We start from the raw sequence: 25,207 nt of genomic DNA, 5'->3' as shown, positions 1-25,207 counted from the left end.
TTTAAATAAAAAATGATCTTATGTAATAAATATTTGACGGAACACTATTCTAGTAGCGAAAAAAATAAATCATTAAAATTTAAGGGTAGGTAATCAAATGAAACAATGTATTACGAAAAATGAAATAAATTTGTATTTTCTTAAATCGAATCAACAAAAAAAAAACAAAATAAAATAAGTCGCTTCTGTCGACCCAAAAAAAAGTAATCTTATTAATAAGGTTCATTGATTGGTACCTATGAGGATTGAGGAGCTCTACCTACTCATCGTCACTGTATGATAAGTGCTGGCTTGGACTTAGCGGGCCGGCCTCGTTTTCTTTTTTGTCCAATAGGTATCAGTTTTGCTTCCAGTGGCGGTGTTGTTAGTTTGAGCCGAATTGCTAGACCCAAAACGTGTTTGCATACATATTTTGTTAAAAATTCAGTCGCCCCGCCCCCATTCGAATTCGCGCGCTGTAACAATCTGTAGTTTTCATTAATAAAGCGTATCAAAATAAAAAACATGAGACCTCAAATATAATATCAGTAACCAATAATCATTAATAAAGCAGCTCACAAAACTTTGCTTAGAATTAACTTTTTTGTAGTTCGTTCAGTAAAACCTCAATTAGAAAAATCTAATGTATCTTCATATTAAAGTTGCCCTCTCTGTATTTCTAGTCGCTCACTTAGTAATTTAGTCGCCCGGATAGTATTTTTATGTCTGAAATGTAATAAACAAAACCCACATTTTGTAAGCTCGTTCTGGATTTTATTATTGATCAATATTCGTCGTTAGTTTGGTAAATTTTTCGCTTACTCAAATTCATACCGCTCAAGGTATTAAAACAGTATGCCATCATCAGTCGCAAAGTTTTTTTTTAGTCGCTCGTTTTATAATTCCCCTTTAAAAAATATATGTTTGAGAATTTGATTTCGCATTCAAGGTGTTGCAGAACCAGTAACAAAAAATATACTTTACACTCAACGATTCCGCAGTGCGAAATCTGGAGAGAAAAACAATGAAGGAAAGAATTTCAAATGCTAGGTATTCTTAATGATCTGAAAGATTATATGAGGTGAATTTAATTGGACTCATATACATCGAGTATCTCCAAGGTTTTCCACAATGCACAGTCCCGCTGCCCGCATCCAGGCTCTTCCCGCGACCTTTACCAGATCGTCGGTCCACCTAGTAGGAGGCCTGCCCACGCTCCGTCTTCCAGTTATAACAATATTATACTTATTGGCTTGTTATAAAAAACAATTATTTTCAAAATTTATTCTCCGAAAAAGGGACATATTGGTAGTTATTATATCATCATAAATAGAACAAAAGCGATTGTTAAATGCTAATAAAATTTGAAGAATTTCGTAAATTCTTTAAATGAAGTAATCAGTAAGTACCTCATTACGTGCTCGAGTCGTATCGTATGCGTCGAGATTGGCCTCGTCAGCACCGCGCGCCCCTGTCAGTCGAGTTCGGTTATCGCGGAGTGCGCGCGTCTCGTCTGGTGCGCACGCGCAGTGCGCTTTGATATGGTCCCGTTTACAACGCCCGGAGAGAGCTTGCGTTTCGTACGAGCTGTCGCACTCTCACCATGACACAAGAAGAAATATACACGCGTCTGGACGACGACCTCCACTCCGCGGCTGAACATGCCGCCGATGACGAGGATCTTGTCATTAGGAGACAGAAAAGTGTCAAAGAAATGATCTTACGCTTCGAAAAGACAAGTTTAAGTGCCTTCGATCCTACGAACGATTCTCTTGAAAGGTCAAAGGACTCATCGCTTGGAAGCTTAACAAGTGTAGTGAACCCTCTCCAAATGCATTTCCAACATCTGTGCCCAGTAACTAGATCTCAGGATAGGAACTCAAATGTGTCAGTGAATTCCATACTATCGAACGCTTCGGAGAATAGCTATGAATCAAGTTCTTCTGGTTTTGTTTCCGATAGAAAATCAGGTCGAGAGAGTTTAGTTCCTCATCGACCAGCGCCCCCGCCTCCTGAGCCTTTCAATGATAGCTGCTCGTCATCGGAAAGCAAGTCGCCCGTACGTCGGGAGAGTCGGGAAGTAGAGCGACGATACTCCTCTGCAACACCAAATTCCTCACCTATCGTGAAACGACGATCACGACAACCACCAGTTATGAGGAAGAAGTCAAATGCTAGTAGCATACTTTTAGGTGAAGCGCATTGGTCCTATGGTGTGCGACAAAGTGATTTAGAAAAGTTATTAGGTTTGAAAAGATCAGAGGTGTCTGATCATGAGGACGACCGCAAAAGTATTAGTGTTGAGTCAGAGAACGAAAGCAGCAGTGGTAGCTCTAGTGATTCTAATGATAGTGAAAAATCTAATAAATGTAATGAATACATAGTTCAAGATGACGACGGTAGAACAGATACTTTATCTACAGACCATTCAACGGATACCCTGATAAACGAAGAAAACAGTGACGAACAGGACGATTTGTCGGTAACTTCGGGTGAATCTGGTGAACGTAGTAATTATGACAATGTTAGTATTAAGTCAATATCGTCATTTGACATGGTGCCCTATCAGAAATACGATAGCATTACTGTTTCCTCGGACGAATTCGGTTCAGAACTGTGTAGTGCTCCTGATACTGAGTTTTTAACCGTGAGTGCTGTGAATGAGTGGTGTATGTCAAGATCGGTGGCTCCGACACTATTACCTGTGCAATCCAAAAAGGAAAAATATCGAAGGTGAGAATATTTCATTTGTCTACATTATCACGCTCAAATATTTGTGATATCGCAGTAAGCCGATTCACGCATTGATAACAGATATTATCGCTTGGAATACAGATATGATATGTGTTTCTTTGTACTTTTACTTCTATTCATTGGATTATAATGATGAATAATTTTATGGTACTTACTCACCTGTAATAGAGAGTATGTAGTTACTGTTTTTATGTACAAATTAGTAAATGGTTAAGTAATTTATGGGAATGCCGATTGTAGGTGGATTATATAAGTACATGAGTTGAGGAACTTAACAATTTAAATAACGATTATTGCATATGAGCGCACACAGTTGTCATGTCACGAGCAAAGTTTCACCTTGATGTTTATTCATATGGCTCGAGGTAGGTGAGTTCACATAATCTCCCATGTTTGATGAACAGGTGTTTCAAAGAAGCATAAAGCAACGTTCGCGTTGAATTACACTTACATTCTTGTGGTAAGTAGGTGACTAAGAAATAATGAAGTAAAATATAAAGGTTATAAATAAAACGTGTATTTAAACGTACTTGCTCAACATAATAATCATAAGTACCATACAAAGGTAATAACAGTAGACGTACGTAACGCAGAAAATAATCTTTTCACTATATTAAAACTAGGGACGTTGTACTATTCCGTATCGAATCACGTGTTATCATTATTTAGATGATACAAAATATACATCAATGAAATGACGTGTTCAATAAATAATAATTGTTTACGCTTAGGTACCAGTACTACGTATCAGCAACGTAAATAAATACTTCTTATAATAGGATATTATTCTCATTGTCCTAAATAGGCAGTTTTGGTTAACTTTTGAATGAAATAAAACAAGTAGACGAGTAGAATCCTTCTAGGGCTATCAAATTAAAATTTTCTGTCTGTTCAAATTTTCGCACGGACGAAAATCCATAAGGGAATTCGGGACCAGGATACAACAATTATTGCAAGGTTATTAATACATCGTTTGGCTCTGAAATCGTTAATCGCATAAAACATAATTAATCTGTAAGCCTGACAATTTTCGTCGGTCTAATCATCGTTAAAATGTACAACTTAGTATAAAATTCCAACTTAGTAAAATTCAATTTGGAAAATTATTTTTGTGTTGGATAGCCCATTTATCGAAGAAGGCTTTAGGCTATATATCATTACCCTACAGCCAATAGGGGCGGAGCAGTAAAGAATTTTTTTGCAAAAACGGGAAATATTATTCAAACTATTTTCACGCGTACGAAATTTATATTGTTAGATTTGACTGACTTTGGACTATGTACTCGTGCATATTTATTTGTGAACCAGTTGTTATCCGAATGATAACTATGTCGTATGTAGGTGTCAATACTAAGCACGCGGTGGGATTGAGTAAAGTCATCAGTATAAATACCTCCGTGGGCGGCAAAAAAAACAATGTATCTAACGCCTCATTAGCAAAATGTCTGTCAATACTTTGTGCGTTGGATTTATAGCAAAAACGTCAGTTTTTTAGTGCAGATCGTTTAATTTAATATAAAAAATGTTATATAAAATATTTTTAATATATTAAATAGAGAAGCTATGAACGAAAAGATGTGAATTATATGCAATCAGCCCATGAATACAGGTAAAGTCACAAGCAAATGCTAGTAATAGTAATATATTTATCTTTACTTTATTTTTTACTCTGTATGTTTTGTCCGCTAGAGGGCGCCACATTAGATTTTGTGAAACCCCATATAGCCTACTAGCGGCCGCCCGCGACTTCGTACGCGTGAATCCCGGTTTTCCCGCTAATTCCCGTTCCCTTGGGAATTTCGGAAATTCCTTTCTTAGTGCACCTCTACGGTACCTAAGCTACGTCCCTTCCAAATTTCAAGTGCCTACGTTTAGCCGTTTAGGCTGTGCGTTGATCTGTCAGTCAGTCAGTCAGTTTCTCCTTTTATATATTTAGATAACCAACGGACAATTAAGTCGCTTCTAATGATATGTCATTTGTCAAATTCTAATAAGTAGTTTAGAAGTTACGAGGGAACAGATGAACATACATACATACATAGCCTGTCAAAATCATAACCCTCCTTTTGCTTTGCCGTAGTCGGGTAAAAATTGTTCTGCAAATACTTAGGATTTAATTATTGAATTCGACAATCTTGTAGTCTGGATCGCCTCCCAAGATATAGGATACCGTAATAAACGTAACTAATTTAGTTATTTTTTTATAGTTATCTTAAATCGTCTGCATCTATGAAATTTTAATTCAAGGTTTCGCAACACCGTGGAAGCGATGTCGAACTAAATCGAAGTAGAAATCTCTTGCTTCATTGGGCAATTAAAAGATTGCATGTTGCCAAGATGTTCTGGATGACTGACAGTGGTCCTTTGATTGACTAGGATATTTTCACTATGACGATTTGTAAGTAGAAAATAATATATTTAAAAACATAACCCTCCTTTTGGCGCAGTCGGGTAAAAATTTGCTTTACAATACAGTGGTACCATTTTTTTTTTCGTCAGGAAAATACATTGATTTGTATATCCACCAGCCGCGGGGGCAGTTAGTGGGTTATGTGGGGTTCTCCCTGCCAGAAGGGCAGAGCCTACCCACTAAAAACCTGACGTTGCCCTCGGTAGCCATATGAGTCGGGAACGCGGGACATCACTATCGGCGTTTTGCCTCAAGCATTCGTCCGCGTTCCCTGCTCGGCATTTCACTCGCTTAGTGCGCAGCCCCAAACCAAGAAAGGCGTTATTACGCCTTCAACCTCCTGCGAGCGGCACGCAGGACACGTGCTGCGCCGTCGCAGACAATATAGTAGTACCAGTAGTATCGTCGTTGAGAGTACCTACTTACCTACACATTACACGTTTGTGCAGCCTGCACTGCATGGATTAAGATGTTCTAAAATTATGCTACTAGCTGAAAATTTTACGAACACAATAATAATACAGTAGGCAATTAAAGCTTAGATGGTATTGTTTCTTTTAAGTGTCAATACGGGACCAAGTTGCAAATCACGTCATACCTAGGTACCTACCTATTACAGAAAGTGTTATTTTGGTACACTCAGTATTCTTGCTAAAGTAGTTGTTGTTCTGTTAATTTTATCACCAATTGTCATTTAAAATTGTTACACTCGGTTGAATTGAATGAAACGCATGACCGAAAAAGTGTAATAATAAGTAACATAAATTCTAATGTAATAAGTATTTAATGGCGAAAAAATTGTTGGTTAGAGGAAATGTGTTAGTACAGTGCAATAACAACCGTTATTAGTGTAAAAACGTTTAATAGGTATGCGCACGCACGTTAGGAATGCCGGAACAACTCAAATCGTGTGCCTACTTTGTATCTAGGTATTTGCCCGAAAATACTTACAATCTGGGTAAATACCGTTCCTCGTTTCTCTGTCTAACAAACACACACACAAGCAAATTTATTTATCAGTGACGTAACGACGCGTATTTTTACAGCGATGCGCAGGCGTCGATGCCAAGGTCGCGTTTGTATTTACGTGCCGCTAAAACATACGTGTGTTTCAACATCATGATGTAAATTGGTTGATGTGCTCTCTAAAAGTAGAAATGATATAGGTAGGTGTAAATTTGTTTCCTTTTCGTTATTTTTTGGGTATATCTTGTAACTATTTGTTTGTTATTAAACATGTAGGTACCTAACTATAATCTTGCTTGCAATATGCAACCTCGGTCGTGAATGAAAATTTGTTACATATCGTTTCATCATATAATTTTTTCTACAGCCTTTTTAAGTTAGGTATTTGTGACAATAAATGTTTGAAATCTCTCGATAAGGTTTTCAGACATTACTGCTAACCGAATTAAATAATTTTCCCTATTGGTTAATTAAAAAGTTTACATAACTAAACTAAAGTATATTAATACTACTAGCTTATTTATATACAAAGTATTATTATAGCGTCGGTCTCAAAAGGACAAAATTCCAACACAAATCCTTAAAGGAAGGAACTATTAAAAAGAAAGCTCACTTTTTTACATTTTATTATTTTTCCTTCAACTACAAAGAACATTTGAAAACTTAAGAGTACCTACTTATAGTCGTATGGTTCAGCCGTAGAGCCATTATTAGATTGAGAATACATAGTGATTTATTATATTATAATTTTATTACATTGTTTACTTCTTCGTAAAATTGATACTGATACGAATTTCTATCCTACTTGAATATAGGTAGTTGCTTTAATATCAACACAAACAGACAGATACCTAGCTATTAGAATAGTAATCTAATATGTAGATTTGTGTAGTGCACAGTGGTAGCAGACAAGATGAATGCGCGCTGTCTCTGCGTGGAACATGTTTTCTGAAGCAGAATCTATTGTATCTTAAGTTAACGTGGATATAATAAACTCTACCTTCTTAATATTCATAAATACTGTTTTGAAATTACGTTATAGTTATTAGATGTTCTAGTTAGGTTAGTACAATGTTAAACTGTGTAATATTAAAAGCAAATACATTAGGATTTCTATAAATAAACAACTCAGCTTTACTGTGAAATATTTGATGAACTTTAAAATTCGTTTAAATACACTACTCGTATAGAATTTTCTATCAGTGAAAACATTAGTTACACCACTTATAAAGTGGTCCGAGTAAATTCAAATTGTAGAATATTAATTTTGTATAAATATTGCAACAAATACAATCTTAAACTATATTTTCTTTTTTAATAGCATATTGATAACATTATCTTTGAGTAAATGAGATTAGAATCTATTTTACAAATATCATCAACAATCACTAGGATAAAAAGCAGGCTAAAGTCAAGTCAGACGGTCACGAGGTTTTTTCCTTAACTTAACCTGTAGAACTTGATAAGTAATTTACATTAAATGCGATTAAAAGTAGATCTATTTATCATTTACTGTAAATCAGCGTTTATGACTAATTATTTCAAAATACTTAGTTTTCAAAGTAATATTTTTAGGGCGTTACACACTCCCAAAATAATAAAAAAATTAATAAAAATCCTTAGACAATTTTACACTGCGGAATCTAGTCCCAAACTAGGTGAAGCTTGCACAATGGGTACCAGCTACTTTTTATAAATACTTACATATTACGAGAATAGATAGAAAACACACAGAACAACAAATATGTTCATACACAGAAATGTTTGTACTGTGCGGGAATCGAACCCGCGACCTCGGCATAGTAGTCCGTTACGAATCAAAACAAATTTAGCCCCAAACTGACTACTGGATCGGAGCGACAATGTTGAATGACATAGTTTACTATCGTCCTTTTGTCTTCAATTAGTTTGATAATAGGACTAATTTATTCAATAAGCAGCTTCAGCTCTTGACCTACTAAGAATCTTTCTAAGAAGTACAGTTAAAAGAGTTTCAACAACCTGAACAACAATTTTTAAGTTTATAGCACAGTACCATAGACACTAAGGTTGGGTTGCACTATCTTATTTTGACTGTAAAAGACGTCAAAAATCTGTCAAATTCCATAAAAAAAGCACCGGTTATCGTTATAGTTACCGTCAAAGTTAGGTGGTCCAACCCAGCCTAAGAAAAGAGCGTTTAAATCGTGATAGATAGTTTTATTGTGTCTATTCTTACACTATGGGCTTCATAGGGTTAGTTTCGGTGGCAACACTTTACAAAAATAGCTTTTGTTACTAATATGGGGGGCTGTATAATGCTCAGCTATACTTTACTATAGTAGGTACATAGGTATAACAATACTATTGCTACTATCAGAAAGAGCTACTACTTAAAAGAAATTTAAGTACCTACCTAACACCTCTCGCAATACTATCGTCTTACTATGGTACACTACAGTGGTCTTGCTAAGCTACTTACAAAAAAACTCAATTTTTATTTTATCACTCCTCAATTCAGTCAGTTGGGAACTTAAGAATAACTAGGATTTCATTTATTGATCCCTNCATAGACACTAAGGTTGGGTTGCACTATCTTATTTTGACTGTAAAAGACGTCAAAATTCCATACAAAAAGCACCGGTTATCGTTATAGTTACCGTCAAAGTTAGGTGGTGCAACCCAGCCTAAGAAAAGAGCGTTTAAATCGTGATAGATAGTTTTATTGTGTCTATTCTTACACTATGGGCTTCATAGGGTTAGTTTCTGTGGCAAAACTTTAGAAACAGCTTTTGCTACTATTATGGTGGTTGTATAATGCTCAGCTATACTTTACTATAATACATAGGTACATAACAATAGGTACTATTGCTAATATCAAAAACAGCTACTAAAACAATTTAAGTAACCACCTAACACATCTCGCAATACTTATCGTCTTGCTATGTATAGTGGTCTTGCTAAGCTACTTACGTAAATATTCAATTTTTATTTTATCACTCCTCAATTCAAGTCAGTTACTTTAGAATCACTAGGATTTCTTTTATTGATCCTATAGCTCCAACAGGCTATTACTGTAAACTATAAATGTAAATATACTTTTTATGCGCAGGCGACTGACCGAACGAGTGAACGAGTTGATACACACCGAGAGCGTTTACGTCGAGAGGCTACGGCACGTGATAGAGAACTACATTCCAGAGATGGACAGGGAGGATCTGCCCTCAACCCTGGCCGGCGCTAAGGGCATCATCTTTGCAAACATTGAGGACGTCTACAGGTTTCACTCCAAAGAATTCCTGCCAGCGTTACGAGAGTGCGAAAATGATCTTAGGAAATTGGGCCAATGCTTTAGGATATATGTAAGTATTAATATGTAGAATTAAATAAACTTTTAATTATAATTTTAAGTAAGGAAGTATCTATTTTTTTAATCGCTTACGAACGAACATGATGGATTTGATGGATCTCTGAATATTACAGCATAAATGTACGCTCGCAAAAACAATACGGATATATCACGTATGATTCAGAGTTATTGAAGAGAAAACAATATATTCAGACGTAATAATCACCGGTTGCAAGTCAAACGCAACGCGGCCATTATCACAGTCTGCGTAAATCTTCGTAATGAATGCGAAGAGCATTAAAAACATCGGTGTCACGGACTGGTAGAGCGCATGATTCTATGCCGGTGTCCGCTATTATGGTAGAATCACCTCTTCCCCTATTTTGATTCATGGAACTATGAATAGACAGTCGGATACTTGAATCAAGCCCGACCGCTTGTTCGGCCGAGTTAATTCTACACTGTAATTGACACAGTAGGCTTTCTGACAAGCAAGGTGAAGGTGTGTTAAGTCGAAAAGACACGCGCAGGCGACGTACTCTAGTTTACGTATAAAGACCAATAGATGAGTCTATCTATACTCATAATGGTATACTATTATAAGGTGATATTGTTGGATTCTACTGCTCAAACATTTTGTGCTTAAGTTACCGTCGATGAATGTGTCCCTCTTCTCCTCCTTCAACAATTTCCACATCGACCATACTAGTACCAGAATAAAATTTGTTTCATTTGAGCAGTCTCATCCAATCAACCCTAGAAGTCCCTGTTGGAAATAGATTTTCCGGCGGAATCTATGACTTTCTTGAGTTTAACAGAATCCGGTAATTTATGATTAAACTGATCTCTAAACCTTCTGTAATACCTTTACTGTATTATATTTTAGTTATTAGTAATGCACGATTCCTTCCAGCGAGTTACCGCCACATTACCCAGGTCGTGGATTTTTACTCAGCACTGCCTCAGTTACTTGTGAAAGTATCAGTTTTCTCTAAAATGTGTGCTCTGGTTAGTTGATAGTCTAGCTAGATAGTTCCACAACCGCAGGTTTGCTACGTGATATTGATATTGAAATTACTTCTTTGGTGCTCGTTATCCAATTTACGTACAAATGTTTTTTTAATTTGAACAGGTTAGTTACTGTCTACGGTATGCCAATATAATAACATTGTTAAATAAAACTTGCACGTTTAATTAATGCTTTTAGCGAATTTGAACTATAAATATGTATGTGTACCTATTTCCTTTATCTATGCGCGCGATGTAAGATTTCCTATTTTTCAATTACTTTAACCTATGTATCTCCAGAGCCTTGCCACATTGCCGGATTGCAAGCGTTTTCAAAACGGAGCGGCGCGACGCAGCGAACGCGTCGCGTCTCCGCGGCGGAGACGCCGCAGATGCCGCTTTGTAAACGCTTGCACTCCACCAATGTGGCAAGGTTCTAAAGGCTTAAGGTGTAAAGTTAATTTTGTAACCTTCTATTTTTTGTTAACAGGAACCAAGGTTTAATATGTACGTAATGTACTCTAGGCATAATAAGAGAGCCACGAGACTGGTATATGAACACAAGCTGTTCTTCCAAGTAAGTGAGACTTTATTGTAAGTATTTAAACAATCAATGTGATATCTATATGTTTATTTATAACAATAACTGCTTTTATCCTAGCTGTAAATCGCTATCGCAGTCAAAAATGTGAAGGAAGTGCGTTGTATGATAACTCAATGACATTTTAAAACTTTTTCGTCACATCTAATTTAATGTTGTATTTTCCAGTTTGTCATCCGTATAATCCATGTATTTTTATACATTATAATTTATATTATTTTTATATACTTATCATAATTCGGTACTAATAATATTATAGAGCAAAATAAGGCTTTAGGTTATACTATACATCGCCCTACAGCCATTAGGGGCGGAGCAGTAAAGATTGGCAAAAACGGGAAATATTACTTAAACTATTTGGACGCGTATTATGAAGTCGCGGGCACAACTAAATAGATAGATATTATAAGGTTTATTTGCTCTACACAATGACACGCAATAAGCAAAAAGTAAAGGTACTAAACACAGGAGGAGCAAGAAAAAAAAAAGTTAATTACAAGGAATTTAAAAGAAAAGAAAATCCTGCGCTAAGATGCAGCAAGCAAGCAAGCAAGTAAGCAAGTGTGCCGCAGCGATGCAAAAAGCATGATATTACTTATTATAATTTTAAAGCATGTCGTTATTAATGGTCATAAAAGAGTATTGTTATGCACGTCTTGTGCAAGTCAATGGTGTAGCATAGTTTCCGTTATGCAGTTACATTGAGTATGTATATGTAATCACGTTAGCTATCGAAGTTGGTCTACCAACGGTACTAGTAAACTGCGTAAATGTACAAGATTATGTGTAAAGCTTAGCGTGCATGCATGCAAAAAAGTACTGTAACAGGTATAAATATTCATAAATTACTATAATTAGCATAATATTTAAGATAGATAGAATAATTATTGATCCAAATAAGAATTAGAATATCAGAAACAAAACCGAAATATATTTCTATTTGTGTGAATTAAAACTTTACTAATTGTCAAAATCGTAGGTTCATAAATGAAATATGACTATAATTCAAGTTTTTGTTGTTGGACCTAAAACTGAAAAGCAAAATGGAGAAACTTGTTCCTTAAATTAGGTATAAGACTAATACAGGTTTCATTTTAATTTAGCTTTTCCTTGAATCTTATACCTACAAAACACTGAGTCAAGTGATGACCAAGGACGCTTTAACTTGCAGATATTTTAAAATACTAGTATCTAATGTTGTTTGCAATTGTTTACCAAAATCAAGTCAAATATCATCATATTATGATTCTTCTAATCCAGAATACCCCACAGGTGAAACCCGACATTTCTGGTAAAGGGGTGAACCAAATAGTTTTAATACTTCGANAAGGTGTACAATCCCAGGTAAAGAGTCAAAAGAAGCGGAGATGTGTATGAATCAACGTGTGAAAGCAAAAATCCGAAAACGCGTGCTTTTATAGGGGGTAAATAGGCCGCAACTCGCGACGTATCAAACAGTTCATACATGTCTTTTTCGTTACTTCTTCACATTAGCCGGGATATCTTTTTAAATACTGGTGTGATTTAAACGAATTTGGTATCAATTTAAAGATAAAAGTTTAATCTTTAAAATGGTGCCACTTTTTTTGTTCCTAACAAATTCGTTAGTACACAAGATCGCGTGGAAACAACTTCATGTAAGTGATTCCATACTTTTGCTCGCGAGTGTAGTACCAGAATAAAATTTGTTTCATTTGAGCAGTCTCATCCAATCAACCCTAGAAGTCCCTGTTGGAAATAGATTTTCCGGCGGAATCTATGACTTTCTTGAGTTTAACAGAATCCGGTAATTTATGATTAAACTGATCTCTAAGCCTTCTGTAATACCTTTACTGTATTATATTTTAGTTATTAGTAATGCACGATTCCTTCCAGCGAGTTACCGCCACATTACCCAGGTCGTGGATTTTTACTCGGCACTGCCTCAGTTACTTGTGAAAGTATCAGTTTTCTCTAAAATGTGTGCTCTGGTTAGTTGATAGTCTAGCTAGATAGTTCCACAACCGCAAGTTTGCTACGTGATATTGATATTGAAATTACTTCTTTGGTGCTCGTTATCCAATTTACGTACAAATGTTTTTTTTAATTTGATGATGTCCATGACATGTCAATAGCAACATAATAACATTGTTAGTTATAACTTGCACGTTTATTGAATGCTTTTAGCGAATTGGAACTATAAACCCCGTATTCACAAACAAAACATTACTATGAGGTCTCACAGTGCGCGTGGTCGCACAGGGTGACACACGAAACAACCACAGAGCTCTATTCATCGCTGTGCGTTCAATTTGCTGCTTTACTTAAGCAAGCATCGTTTGTGAATACGGGCGTAAATATGCTACCTACTTCCTTGTTAACTATGCGCCCGATGGAGAATTTCCTATTTTTCAATGACTAGTTACTTATGATCCAGGTGTCTTAAGGCTTAAAATAAATGTTTAAAGTTATCTGTAACCTTTTTTTGTTAACAGGAACCAAGGTTTAATATGTACGTAATGTACTCTAGGCATAATAAGAGAGCCACGAGACTGATATACGAACACAAGCTGTTCTTCCAAGTAAGTGAAACTTAGTTATTAATATTTATAATTTTCAAATAAGTGAAACTTTATTGTAAGTATTTAAACAATCAATGTGATATCTATATGTTTATTTTATAACAATAATTGCTTTAATCCTAGCTTTAAATCGCTATCGCAGTCAAAAATGTGAAGGAAGTGCGTTGTATGATAACTAAATGACATTTTAAAATTTTTTCGTCACATCTAATTTAATGTTGTATTTTACAGTTTGTTATCGGTATTAATCCATGTATTTTTTACATGATAATTTATATTATTTTTATCCTACTATAATATTATAAATGTGAAAGGTTGGATTTCTGGATGTTTGTTACTCTTTCACGCAAAAACTACTGAACGGATTTTGATGAAACTTTACAGTATTATTTTTTATAACCCAGATTAACATAAAGGCTATATTTTATGACGATCTGTGACACACTTAATTTCACGCGGGTCAAGCCGCAGGCAAAAGGTAGTACCTACATCATAATTCTGTATTAATAATATTATAGAGCAAAAAATAAGGCTTTAGGTTATACTATACATCGCCCTATTGCGAAGTCGCGGGCACAACTAGTGCCTACTTATTATAATTTTAAAGCATGTCGTTATTAATGGTCATAAAAGAGTACAATTGTTATGCACGTCTTGTGCAAGTCAATGGTGTAGCAGTTTCCTTTATGCAGTTACATTGAGTATGTATATGTAATCACGTTAGCTATCGACGTTGGTCTACCAACGGTACTTGTAAACTGCGTAAATGTACAAGACTATGTGTAAAGCTTAGCGTGCAAGTATGCAAAAAATTACTGTAACAGGCATAAATATTCATAAATTACCTACTATAATTAGCATAATTTTAACGAGAGATAGAATAAATTGATCCAGAAAAGAATCAGAAAAGAAACAAAACCGAAACATATTTTTATTTGGGTGCATTATAACTTTACTAATTGTCAAAATTTGTAGGTTAAAAAAACTTCAGTTTCAAAGGTCACTTTAATTCAAGTTCTTGTTATTAGATCTAAAGCTGAAAAGCAAAATGGAGAAACTTGTTCCATATTAGGTATAAGAGTAATACAGGTTTCATTTTAATTTGGTTTTTCCTTGAATCTTATACAAAACACTGAGTCAACTGATGATCAAGGGCGCTCTAACTTGATAGACATTTCAAAAGACTAGTGCAATTGTTTACCAAAATCTAGAGTCAAACATCATCTCATATGATTCTTCGAATCCAGAATACCCCACAGGTGAAACCCGACATTTCTGGTAAAGGGGTGAACCAAATAGTTTTAATATTTCCTTACCTGTATGTTGATTACCTTGCGGAGGTGCAAGACTGATTGCAACATTACCGTTGTCCACACCTGGGTCGTTGTCCACAGATCCATAAGCTATTGCTATTCTGTGGCTTATATTATTTCCTCATTCACAACATCTACGAGGCTGGACAGACCCGTTGCCAGCACCGTTACAGGCGATACCAAGTAACAGGCGTGGAAGCGTCAAGGCTCCAAATTATAAACAAACATCCGTTAATGCATTATAATTAATTACAAGAGTTGTACTCATTAATGTTTGGAATGCTGATTGTTTTAAATTAAATTGTAGTTGTGCATTTACAGCGCTTGTGGCATTGGGTCCTAATACATAAGACCTCTCCGTTCCCGGATGGCTGGTATATAAGGCCTAGGCATTAAATGTATATTTCTATCCGGGCATTCAGCGGTGTTTTCGTAAATTCATTCACAATCATCACTAACTTGAAATACATAATACTTATACTTAAGTTTCAATGGTGGTTCTCTATAAATTAGAAAATGAAAGCGACGTAAAGTTCAAGTAAAATACAGCTTTCTTACTAATAAGATTGTGAAATCTTCCATTAAGATTCATTCACCTTGTTTTATTGATAATGACTGAGAAAATGAACTTTATGCATAAAGCTGCATCTGGGTAAATGTAGATTTTTTATCTTAATTATAAATTATCTCACAAATAAATGAAAACTGGTACGGCGAAAATAAATAATTTTGTCGTAGACGAAGGTGCTCGTTTCTTACATATTTTTGCCTCTTACGAGATTCGAACTCGCTTGATCGCCGATGAGCCACCAGACAAGACTGTTGACTAAAAAAATAAACACATTTGACACGTGAAAGTTTATTACTTTGCCGCGCCATTTCCTTCGAAGGCTTCTCAGTCTACTTGCCCGAGAATTCTGCTCTAGTAATCGTGTGTCGAGATCACATATCGTTTGGCCGAATTGCACACGATATGGTGAAAGGCGATAAGACGATATTGCGATTAGTTAAATTACGAAATACGGAAAAAAATGGCGATATTGTTTGGCAATGAGGACTTAGCCTACTTCGCAGTAGCTAAGGATCTTCTTACTTCATATTTTTAATTTAACGATTTCAAGACCAAAGCTGTTAAAATATCAAAACCAAGTAACTTAATTGACGCATACGAATAACGTTTATGTATTCGGAGTCATTAATGTTTATAGTAACTTATTATTTGGGCCTATTTATTATTTTTGTTTGAATAATATTATCTCTATTGTCCTCTATTATAAGCTCTACTTAGTATTATGTAATTGCTATTATAGAACAATTTACTATTTAGTTAACACGTGTTGATTATAAAATGTATTGAGAATAATAGAACGCACTACCGTTTATAGGAAAGCGTGACATTGTAACCATTATTACTAATCGTAACATGATATCCACACTAGTTAGTCATCATCATTGTTCCAATTTTCAAACCTTAATTAACTGTGTGATTGTTTCAGGAGAAGCAAATGGAACTAGGCGAAAGATTAGATCTCTCAAGTTACATATTAGAACCAATACAAAGGATTCCGAGGTATAAATTGTTCCTGGTCGATCTAGTTAAAACTTACACTAATTACGAGAACGAGAGGTGTGAGTCGGATTCTCGGATCTCTAAGTTAAGTGTGGACAGCGATGAGACTGGGGGAAGCAACGGGGACTCGGACAGCGATGAAACGCCACTAGAAAGTTTGAAGCAAGCAAAAATTGTGGTGGAACGCATACTGACTGCGGTCGATGAGATTGTGGTATTAGAAAACATCACAGACTTGCCGGTAAGTTGACACCTACATCGATTTAGAAAGGTCTATTCGCAGTTTAATAACACCCAAAACACTAGGAATCTTAACAAAAAACAATTGAATCCGACATGATTGTGTTTTGTTTGTTTTTTTATATGTGCTTCTCGCGTGTTTTGTTATTGGTTCAAACCAAATATTTTTAATAATACTGGTATTGTAGAAACCCAATTATTTATTTGCGTGGTCTGATTTGTTTTGGAAGAGAAAATATTGTTTTATCAGTATCGAATTGGGAAGTTCAAGTGTGCGACCTCTACTGAGTGATATAAATTATGGCCAGACCTTGAATTCAGTTTATGAATATGAGTAGGTATAAGCTTTATTATGTAGTACAGACATAACTCTTTCTTGTAATATTTGTTTTGCGAGATATACACCCGTATTCACAAACGATGCTTGCTTAGTGCAGCGTTGAGTCGAGCTCTGTGATTGGTTCGTGTGTGACCATGTGCGCCCATGCGCTGTGAGACCTCATAGTAATATTTGTGAATACTAGCGATAGTCTTTGATGAATTATTTAATTTTTCTTGAATATGAAATGTATACGTTTCAGCCGCAACTGAGCCTGCTGTGCCAGGGTCGTCTGCTCGTCCAGAACGAGTTTTGGGCCATGGATACGGCTCGGAGAAGGCGGACGCTCATGAGGCTGTTCCTCTTTGACAAACTGGTGCTCATCACGGCGGTATACAAGAAGGTATGTTTTTACAGTCCATTATAATTACACTGTCTATCTACGCCGTTGTAAATAAAAAATGACGAACTAAAGTGTCTAATAAAGAATTTGAATTTTGAATTTGAGTATCAGGTTTTAAATAAACAACGTGAAAAAATCGAACTGCCTAAATCGGGAAGCGAGAACCCACGACCTTTCGCTTGCCGGGCGACTGCTCTTCCAACTGAGCTGCTTAGACACTGGATGAACCCGTCAAAATTTTCAAGTGTAGTACGCTGTTATGGCCGCGTTATTCATCAAAATCAAATCAAATCAGGTTGTTCATCAAAATCTCTTTTAACATCTACGTAGTTTGCTGCCAATTGAATGTAGTAAGCTCAATCATAACAATCTAGTATGAGTTGTCGTAGTGAACTCAAGATGTCATTTGGCAATCCAGTAGGTATAGGTTTATTCACACTTCGGGTTGACTGATAATACTCGTAACTCTTGAAAATACTTGGGTAGGTAATTCACACTTTGTTCACAGAGTAGGAATACTTATAAATCAGGATTTTTTTAAACTTAGAACTCTATCATTTTGTGACACGATCGATGACCGGCTACACCAAACGTTGGAAATGTAATAAATTATAACCTCTTAAGTATATGAATTTTGAAAGATGTAAATATATTCAAATACTTTACTGAGTTGTATGTTATAAAAACTTTGTATCTTTGTAAAAATATGATTATATATAGGTACGGTAGGTAGTAGTACATAATCTTGTATTGAACTTGTATGAAAGTTCTCGTCGCATGGTTCAATCTCTCACGAGTTTTCGAATAACATATTCTTTCCAACCAGCATTGCAAAGTAGGTATTGTTTTCTGTTTGAAATATTTTTGCCCTTGTCTCTTTTTATCAATTCGGAATTTACGTACCTACTTACTTGTATTTTTATCAACATAGGTAGGCGTACTTTGTTGATATTTAAATGAGTCATTAGTTTGAGTCATCATCTACCACTATCAATATAAAAATAATAGTAGTAAATATTATAATTACCGCTCGTCCGATACTGTTTTGTTGATAACAATTAAATTATAAAATGATGCGTAACTTTGTCTCTAAGGCAACGTATCAATATTATCTTAATGTACAGGATGGTGAGTTAAATATGTGTTTAACAATTATGGTTACGAACGAACCTGGAACGAAATTGTGAAAATATAGCGATGGTCCATGAATGATTGTTGCGGTAGAGCGATGATTTGTTCATAAAGTCAGCGTCAAATAGTTCCTGACATCCAAAGTGGCCAAAAAGTTGACAACACAACCTTATTCCAATCGTAACAAAGATGTGTTGCGATATTTTTGACTACTTTGGGTGTCAAGAACTATTTGACTCTGACTGTACAAACTGAGCTAATACTTAGTGGGCCGCTACTAATTGAATGTTAATCTTACAAGAGTTTGTGGACTATAAATAAATCAAAAAAAATTAATAAATTCGTAAATAACATTAAACACAGTATCCTCAATCCTCAGCTAGTTTCGTCATACGATTTTAATTACGTTGCAGATTTATTTATAAGTTAGTGTGTAACATAAGCCAGTAAGATTATTATGTGCTAGTTTATCTTATTTGAAAGATTAATCGATGTTTTAATCCTTTAATCTTTTGGACAATTTTTAATAATGATTGAATTTCGAATTCCTAAAACATATAAAGTAATGTATTATGTGGTAAATAGTAAATACAATAGTTTATTAATAACTCGGCGCGCCGCATCGGCGTCGGAAGCAGATAGTCGGGAAGAAATGCAACCTCTGAGCTCTGACATCCAGCAACCACTCACTTGGCGCGAAGATAGCTAAGCAAAAGCATAATTAATACAGGTACATAATTAATATTAAGAACCGAGAACAAAGGAAAAATAGAGCCCCTAACTTATGAAAATATTTTTGAAGATAACGTGCATTATTTTTTGCAAAAAATGCACGTTTTGGTCAGAGATTCTCCATATTCACTCTATAATGAACAATTAAATATCGTTTGGAATTTTAGAAAAATAGTTTAGAGATTTAGAGATCAGAACAATTAACACTAACTCACTAATGAGATGATTTTAAAAATAATAACGAAAAAAATAATTGCATCTCTATTTATGCAAAGAAAGAAATTGATTCTAGTTACTTCGGTTTTCACTTCACACAGATGTTCGCAGTAAATATCAGAAATACCCTTTTAAGATAAATCATACTTATAGTGCTTGTTCACGTAGGCACGCGCGGGCGCGGGCGCGGGCGCGGGCGCGGGTAACGTCGCGAGCTCGTGTTCATATTGACGACCAGGCGTTCGCGCGATTGTGACGTATTGTCAGAGGTCGAATTATGGACGACGATCTTTTATTTTTAACCGAAAATTCATACCTAAAGTGGGAGATGCTAAAAATTAGAATTGGTGTGCACGAGATTAATAAAGAAAGAGAACGGTATGGCGAATTTCATACTTTATATCGTAATTTGAGAGAACATCCTTCAAGGTTTTTTGGATATACCAGGATGAGTGTCAACTGTTTTGATTACATACTGGATTCAATAAGGAGTGATATTTCAAAAGTAGACACAAATTTTCATAAAAGTATAAAGCCCGAAGAAAGACTATTTGTAACCTATAAGGTGAGTTTAAAAAAAAGATTTTNTTTCAAAATTAGACACAAATTTTCATAAAAGTATAAAGCCCGAAGAAAGACTATTTGTAACTATAAGGTGAGTTTAAAAAAAAGATTTTCTTAGTAAGTAATTTATAATTTTCAATCAAAATCAAATTCAAACAAGGTTCCTCTTTATTATTTAATTTAATTAATATTATCGTTATCAACTAAACAACATTTCTGTTCATATGATGACTGTGTTTCCTTTGCCAAATAGGAGTTCTAGCCTGAATAGCACTAATAAACTCTTCTGTATTGAACGACATGATAAAAACGTGCTATCGTTTCTAGCGACAAGATCAAACTGGTTGAACTTACCTGACGTCGTGAGTGAAACGCGCGCGCCGCCGCTAGTTTGACATGAACACACACAAACATCTTCACGCGTTGAAATTACCGCGAGCGCTCCGCGCGCGCCAGTCGCTAGCTTGCCCGCTAGTTAGACCGCGCGTGCGTTTCGTACGTGAACACTTGGAATCACTACATATGTTTGATATTTCGTCACCGCGCCCGCGCCCGCGCCCGCGTGTCAACGTGTGCAAGCACTAAGAGCATTTGACGATTTGCAAGAACTAATTTAATTAGTCTAAACAAATAAAGATAATTTTGATTTTGAAACCACTATCTTCAATACAAATCACGGCAACGAGCCGACTGTTTGTATGGGCCAGTGATGGATGTACACACATTTCCTTATTGAAAACAGTCCCTATAATAATATAGATTGAGACGAAAGAGGAAAATGCTGCGCGAAAGCCGAGATTTCGGCACGCAGCGCACGAATACTCGAGCAAATAACTTGTTGTCACCCCACGTTTGAGGCACCCCGCTAATTTAATAAGGCAAAACGATGAACAATTCTCCTTATGTCCAAGGCATTCAGACCTTTTTTGCTTGCCGCTACTTGACGGATCTACCCTGCGCTTAGTTTACCTACGTGCGCGGTCTTCCATTAGAATCAAGGAATTCGACCGCAATGGACTGGCTGCGCTGGAAGCTTTTGTCTAGGTGGGTATAGTAAGTATTAATTAATTAATTTAGATATTTTAAATTTGCACTTTGGTCAACTCAAATTCGGAGGTTAAGAGTAGAGGCTTATTCCACTATTCCCCGTTGTTGACAATCCCCGTCAACGGGATTAGTGAACTTTTTGTTCACTAATCCCCGTTGACGGGGAATTGTCCCCAATGGGGAATAGTGGAATAAGCCAGAGTAGGCGCACACCGTTGATTTTTAGTTGGCCGATAGTTGTGCCCGATTTTATATTGTATGAAGAATCAGTCAAATCGAATCGGCGTAGTGTGCGCACTCCCATACATGCCCATACTGATCAACTGCCCGACTAAACTATCGGCCGACGAAAAATCAACGGTGTGCGCCTACTCTAAGAACTACTTATATATGATTAAAGTTAATTATCACTAGTACAGTTAGTGGCAAATAGTTCTTGACATCCAAAGTAACCAAAAAGTTCGCAACACGTGTTGGAAAGAGGTTGTGTTGTCAACTTTGGCCACTTTGATTTATCATGAACTATTTGATGCTGACTGTACGTACACACGTGTTTCGGGGAGTTTCTCCATCGGCAGTACTGGTACATATCTGTGAAGACTTGGTTCAATTCCAATGGGTGAAGTACAAAAATCATTATAGGAGATAAAACACTACATTATCGTAATCATTTTTATGATCACAGTCTGTAAATTAACAATTTAGACAATCTGAATCAATGATTGTGATAGTCACCACCACAGCGAAATCTGTATCAAGAAAGAACTACTCCTAAATGTTTCAAACACCACACGCTGCTAATAGTATTGTTGCCAAAGCACGGTCGTCAGAAAAAGGAAACTCATTTAATTAATGAAGATTATTCCCCTTCTATCCGGCCGAAATTTGAATCCGGAACCCCCTGCATTCAAAGCGATCCACCATGCATTGATAAGAATGTATAATAACTACAAGACGAGAGCTTTCGACAAGTAATAACTCGACAAACTCATAAAAAAGCTTTTGAAAATCCCAGCATTTCTTATTTACGGCGCATCTATGACGTTTGATGTTTACGTTTCATTTATTCAAGTCTAGGTCCTGAAACGTCACAACTTCAGTGTGCAAACGTTTCATTAAAGTACAAAACGCCTGATATAAAATGATGAGCACAATATCAATTTTAACCACGCTGTTTACGTGCGACTGATAAAGCGCGATGAGTACCCTACGCATCGTTATCTAAAAAGTTTTTATGAATATAAAGTAGTGAGGTAGTTTTCTAGAGCTCACATCTGACTAAATCCTAGACCGAATTCTCGCATGGCATCCCCGCGCGCCGGATCGATAGCTCGGGACCTGTCGCTTGGAAGCTGGACATTCGTTATCGGGAAGAGGTAAGTGCTGTTTAATTGCTATCGATTTAATGCAATATGCAAATTATTATTTGATATTTTTATGTTCACTTTATTTGTCATCTCTTATCCGGGAATAACAACAACGGAAAACATATTGCGCACCTAAATATGGAGAAATGTATTTTTATTTAATTTTTATCTTTATTGATTTTCAATTGTTCTTCGCTGCAGACAATATTTTTTAACATTATTAAGGGTAAATAGATGGATATTAAAATCTTTGTTGCGCGGCCGTTTCGGGGAGTTGATCGGAAAATTTTTATTTATCAATCTTTAATGCAACTGCAATTGCACTTAATTGCATTATGCATTGATGAATGCAATTACTTCATTTGCTGATAATTTTATTTTGCCTGCGTCGTAAAATTTATAGATTAGAAATTTTATCCATAAAGGGGGTGGTAGGTACCTTTACTTGTTGCATAGAAATGCATCCCTGGAGTCATTGCGACTATGCCTTATGCATTTTTACGTAATTGGCAGATGCATTTAATGAAATTAATGCAATTTCTAAAATAGAAAAGCATTTTCCGTCCATTTGGTTTATTTTTTCATTCAGTTTTTTAATAAAATTCAAAAGCTGTACTGCGCATGCGGAAAATTATTGGCGATTCGCCAGCAAATATAGGACCACGCCACGTCAGTACACAAGTGATGATACGACGTAATTTTCATAATGATAATTTCTCAAATTCAATTTAAACGAAGTGGCGAGCATGAAATCAATTGCCTTCGCCGTTAGTCACTGAGTGCGGGTGACTTAGATCTGACTAACATTGCTCATGTACCTATCTAATGTATTTTATATTTTTCCAGGAATCTTCAGTGACAGTCTTTTCGGGAGAAAAGGTTAAGGAATTGTATTTAAAGCCCTTCCTTTGGTTTTAATCGCGCCGCATAAAATGACTAAGTTTACTGCCCAAGATTAAGTTAACTTGCTCAAATTAAAGACAGTTGATGAAAGATAAATTACAAATAGTCTTTGCTAATTACAATGTCAAAATTAGATAAGTTAATCTTTTGATCGAAATCAGTAAGTCCATGATCAATGGAAAAAATTTGTCGATATTTTAAGAATGCAAAGCGAATTCCTTACTTGCTTATTGAGCGAATATTTATTGCCCATTTTGGATTCTTCCAGTGGCAGCGCTAAGCAAAATATCTTATCTTAATTTGATCAAGCAAACGCTTAATTATCAAAATAGTTTGCCCAAAACATACCTACAAAGTTACATTTGAATTTAAAATGAAATTAAGTAACGGCGCGCAGTATTTGTATGTGGCTCGTTACATTGTGTTCTTTTCTTACAGGTAAATCGCAGTAAAGTCTTCAGCTTAGAGAGTTGACTGCAGCTCGCACCATGTGTCCGCACAAGGTCGAAGTGGTGAAGGACAAGTTCGACTTGCGGAGCTGGCAGCTGGTGGCGCAGCGCCAGGACCTCATCGAGCGCTGCTTGACGTCGCTGGGTCACTCGTGCCGCTGCGTGGACGCCTACTGCCGCCAGCCGTCATGCCCCAAGATGAAGCGAGTGGTCATCCACACCACCATTTGCCGGCGCAAGAACAAGGGCACTTGCCCGGTGTGCAAGCAGCTCATTGCTCTGTGCTGCCATCATGCCAGGAACTGCCGGGTAAGCTAACAAAGAGATTGACTTTGAACAAAAGCTTCAATTTGCGCCGTGTTCTGAACAACAAGTCACAATTAGGAATAATTTACAGGAGAACCGTTGCCCGGTGCCCTTCTGCACCGCGGTGAAGAACAGGCTGCGTACGAACACCATTCTGCGCGCCCGTGCCGCTGTCCGCCAGGTGCTTCCCGCTGATGAGGAGATTGATGAAATAGAAGTAAGTATTTTGTTCTAACGAGTTACCTAATTGCAGTTGTGGCCTTTTCTTCATAGTCGGCTAACATTTAGCCACTGAGTCAAAAGTGGCGCCCAACGTGGTGGTAATTGTCTAGTTCCACCAACCATGGCGCGACATTCAAAATGTTGTGTAAGGTTCCAAACGCCACTCAACTATGAATCAAGAACTGATTCAAGCTTGTCACTGTCCCAATTCAACTATAGCTTTGAAATTTTGAATCCATGCATATAAAATGTGTCACATTCTTAGGTGAACATCCAGAGCGGCGTGTCTGGCTGGCGCGTGGTGCGCGTAGTATCGAGCCCTAGCCGCCTGGAAGCTCAAGAGGGCGGGGCGCAAGCCGCCGTGCGCCAGCTCAACGGCGCCGAAGCCATGGAGGAGGACCTGGCCGACAACAACAACGTCGGTGACAATCCCATGGACGCCATGGCAAACAAAGCCCCCGTCGACGACGACTCGGAGTCAACCATGTCCGAGTAAACATGCACCCCCTCCCTCTCGCATGTCCCCCCCAACCCCTCCGTCTATCCCCTGTTATCGATGTTGTAGGCGACCCCGCCGATCGGTGTTTAATTGATGTTCATGTTTAGAAACTAGAATGTGTACGAATTTATGTCTAAATGTTTATCTGTTGACGAATATTGCCAAAGTTTAAATTTACCTCAAAAAATGTTTCGGAATATGTGTTATATGTATCCGCAATCGAATTACACCTTTTGGATTTTATTGTACCTACTCTATAATAAAAATTATCTATCTTACTTGTGTTTTTATTTCTATCCCTACCTGTAATTATAATTTT

General features: G+C 36.5%; 2 protein-coding genes and 1 long non-coding RNA gene across 5 annotated transcripts; 2 read left to right on the top strand and 1 right to left on the bottom strand.

Annotated features, from left to right (window-relative positions):
- The first annotated feature begins 1,440 nt into the window (after positions 1–1,440).
- Positions 1,441–17,476, top strand: LOC114364074 (uncharacterized). The gene is made up of 5 exons (XM_028320062.1): positions 1,441–2,712; positions 9,201–9,450; positions 10,936–11,022; positions 16,417–16,731; positions 17,312–17,476. Exons 1-5 carry the CDS (start codon positions 1,583–1,585, stop codon positions 17,474–17,476), a joined length of 1,947 nt encoding a protein of 648 aa, XP_028175863.1. The 5' UTR covers positions 1,441–1,582.
- Positions 17,477–19,938: 2,462 nt separating this feature from the next.
- On the bottom strand, positions 19,939–20,523 carry LOC114364112 (uncharacterized). The gene is made up of 2 exons (XR_003656827.1): positions 20,181–20,523; positions 19,939–20,089 (listed from the first exon to the last, which is right to left on the bottom strand). It is a non-coding gene; the product is annotated as an uncharacterized LOC114364112 (long non-coding RNA).
- Positions 20,524–22,364: 1,841 nt separating this feature from the next.
- LOC114364122 (protein cbp-1-like) lies at positions 22,365–25,166 on the top strand. 3 transcript variants are annotated; one of them, XM_028320126.1, is made up of 5 exons: positions 22,365–22,518; positions 23,356–23,388; positions 23,851–24,170; positions 24,259–24,384; positions 24,655–25,166. In XM_028320126.1, the coding sequence occupies exons 3-5, from the start codon at positions 23,901–23,903 to the stop codon at positions 24,883–24,885; spliced, it is 627 nt and encodes a 208-aa protein (XP_028175927.1). In that variant the 5' UTR covers positions 22,365–22,518; positions 23,356–23,388; positions 23,851–23,900; the 3' UTR covers positions 24,886–25,166. The 3 variants fall into 3 exon arrangements, with proteins under 3 accessions (XP_028175927.1, XP_028175929.1, XP_028175928.1); XM_028320127.1 differs by lacking the exon at positions 22,365–22,518 and adding an exon at positions 23,204–23,288; XM_028320128.1 differs by lacking the exon at positions 23,356–23,388 and having other exon boundaries at positions 22,398–22,518.
- Positions 25,167–25,207: the final 41 nt, after the last annotated feature.

The sequence above is a fragment of the Ostrinia furnacalis genome, unplaced genomic scaffold, assembly GCF_004193835.3.
Source record: "Ostrinia furnacalis isolate ACB-3 unplaced genomic scaffold, ASM419383v2 OfSCF7348, whole genome shotgun sequence".
Taxonomy (NCBI): Eukaryota; Metazoa; Arthropoda; class Insecta; order Lepidoptera; family Crambidae; genus Ostrinia; species Ostrinia furnacalis.
The sequence above is the reverse complement of the archived record's forward strand: the minus strand, read 5'-3'. Positions and strand labels throughout refer to the sequence as shown.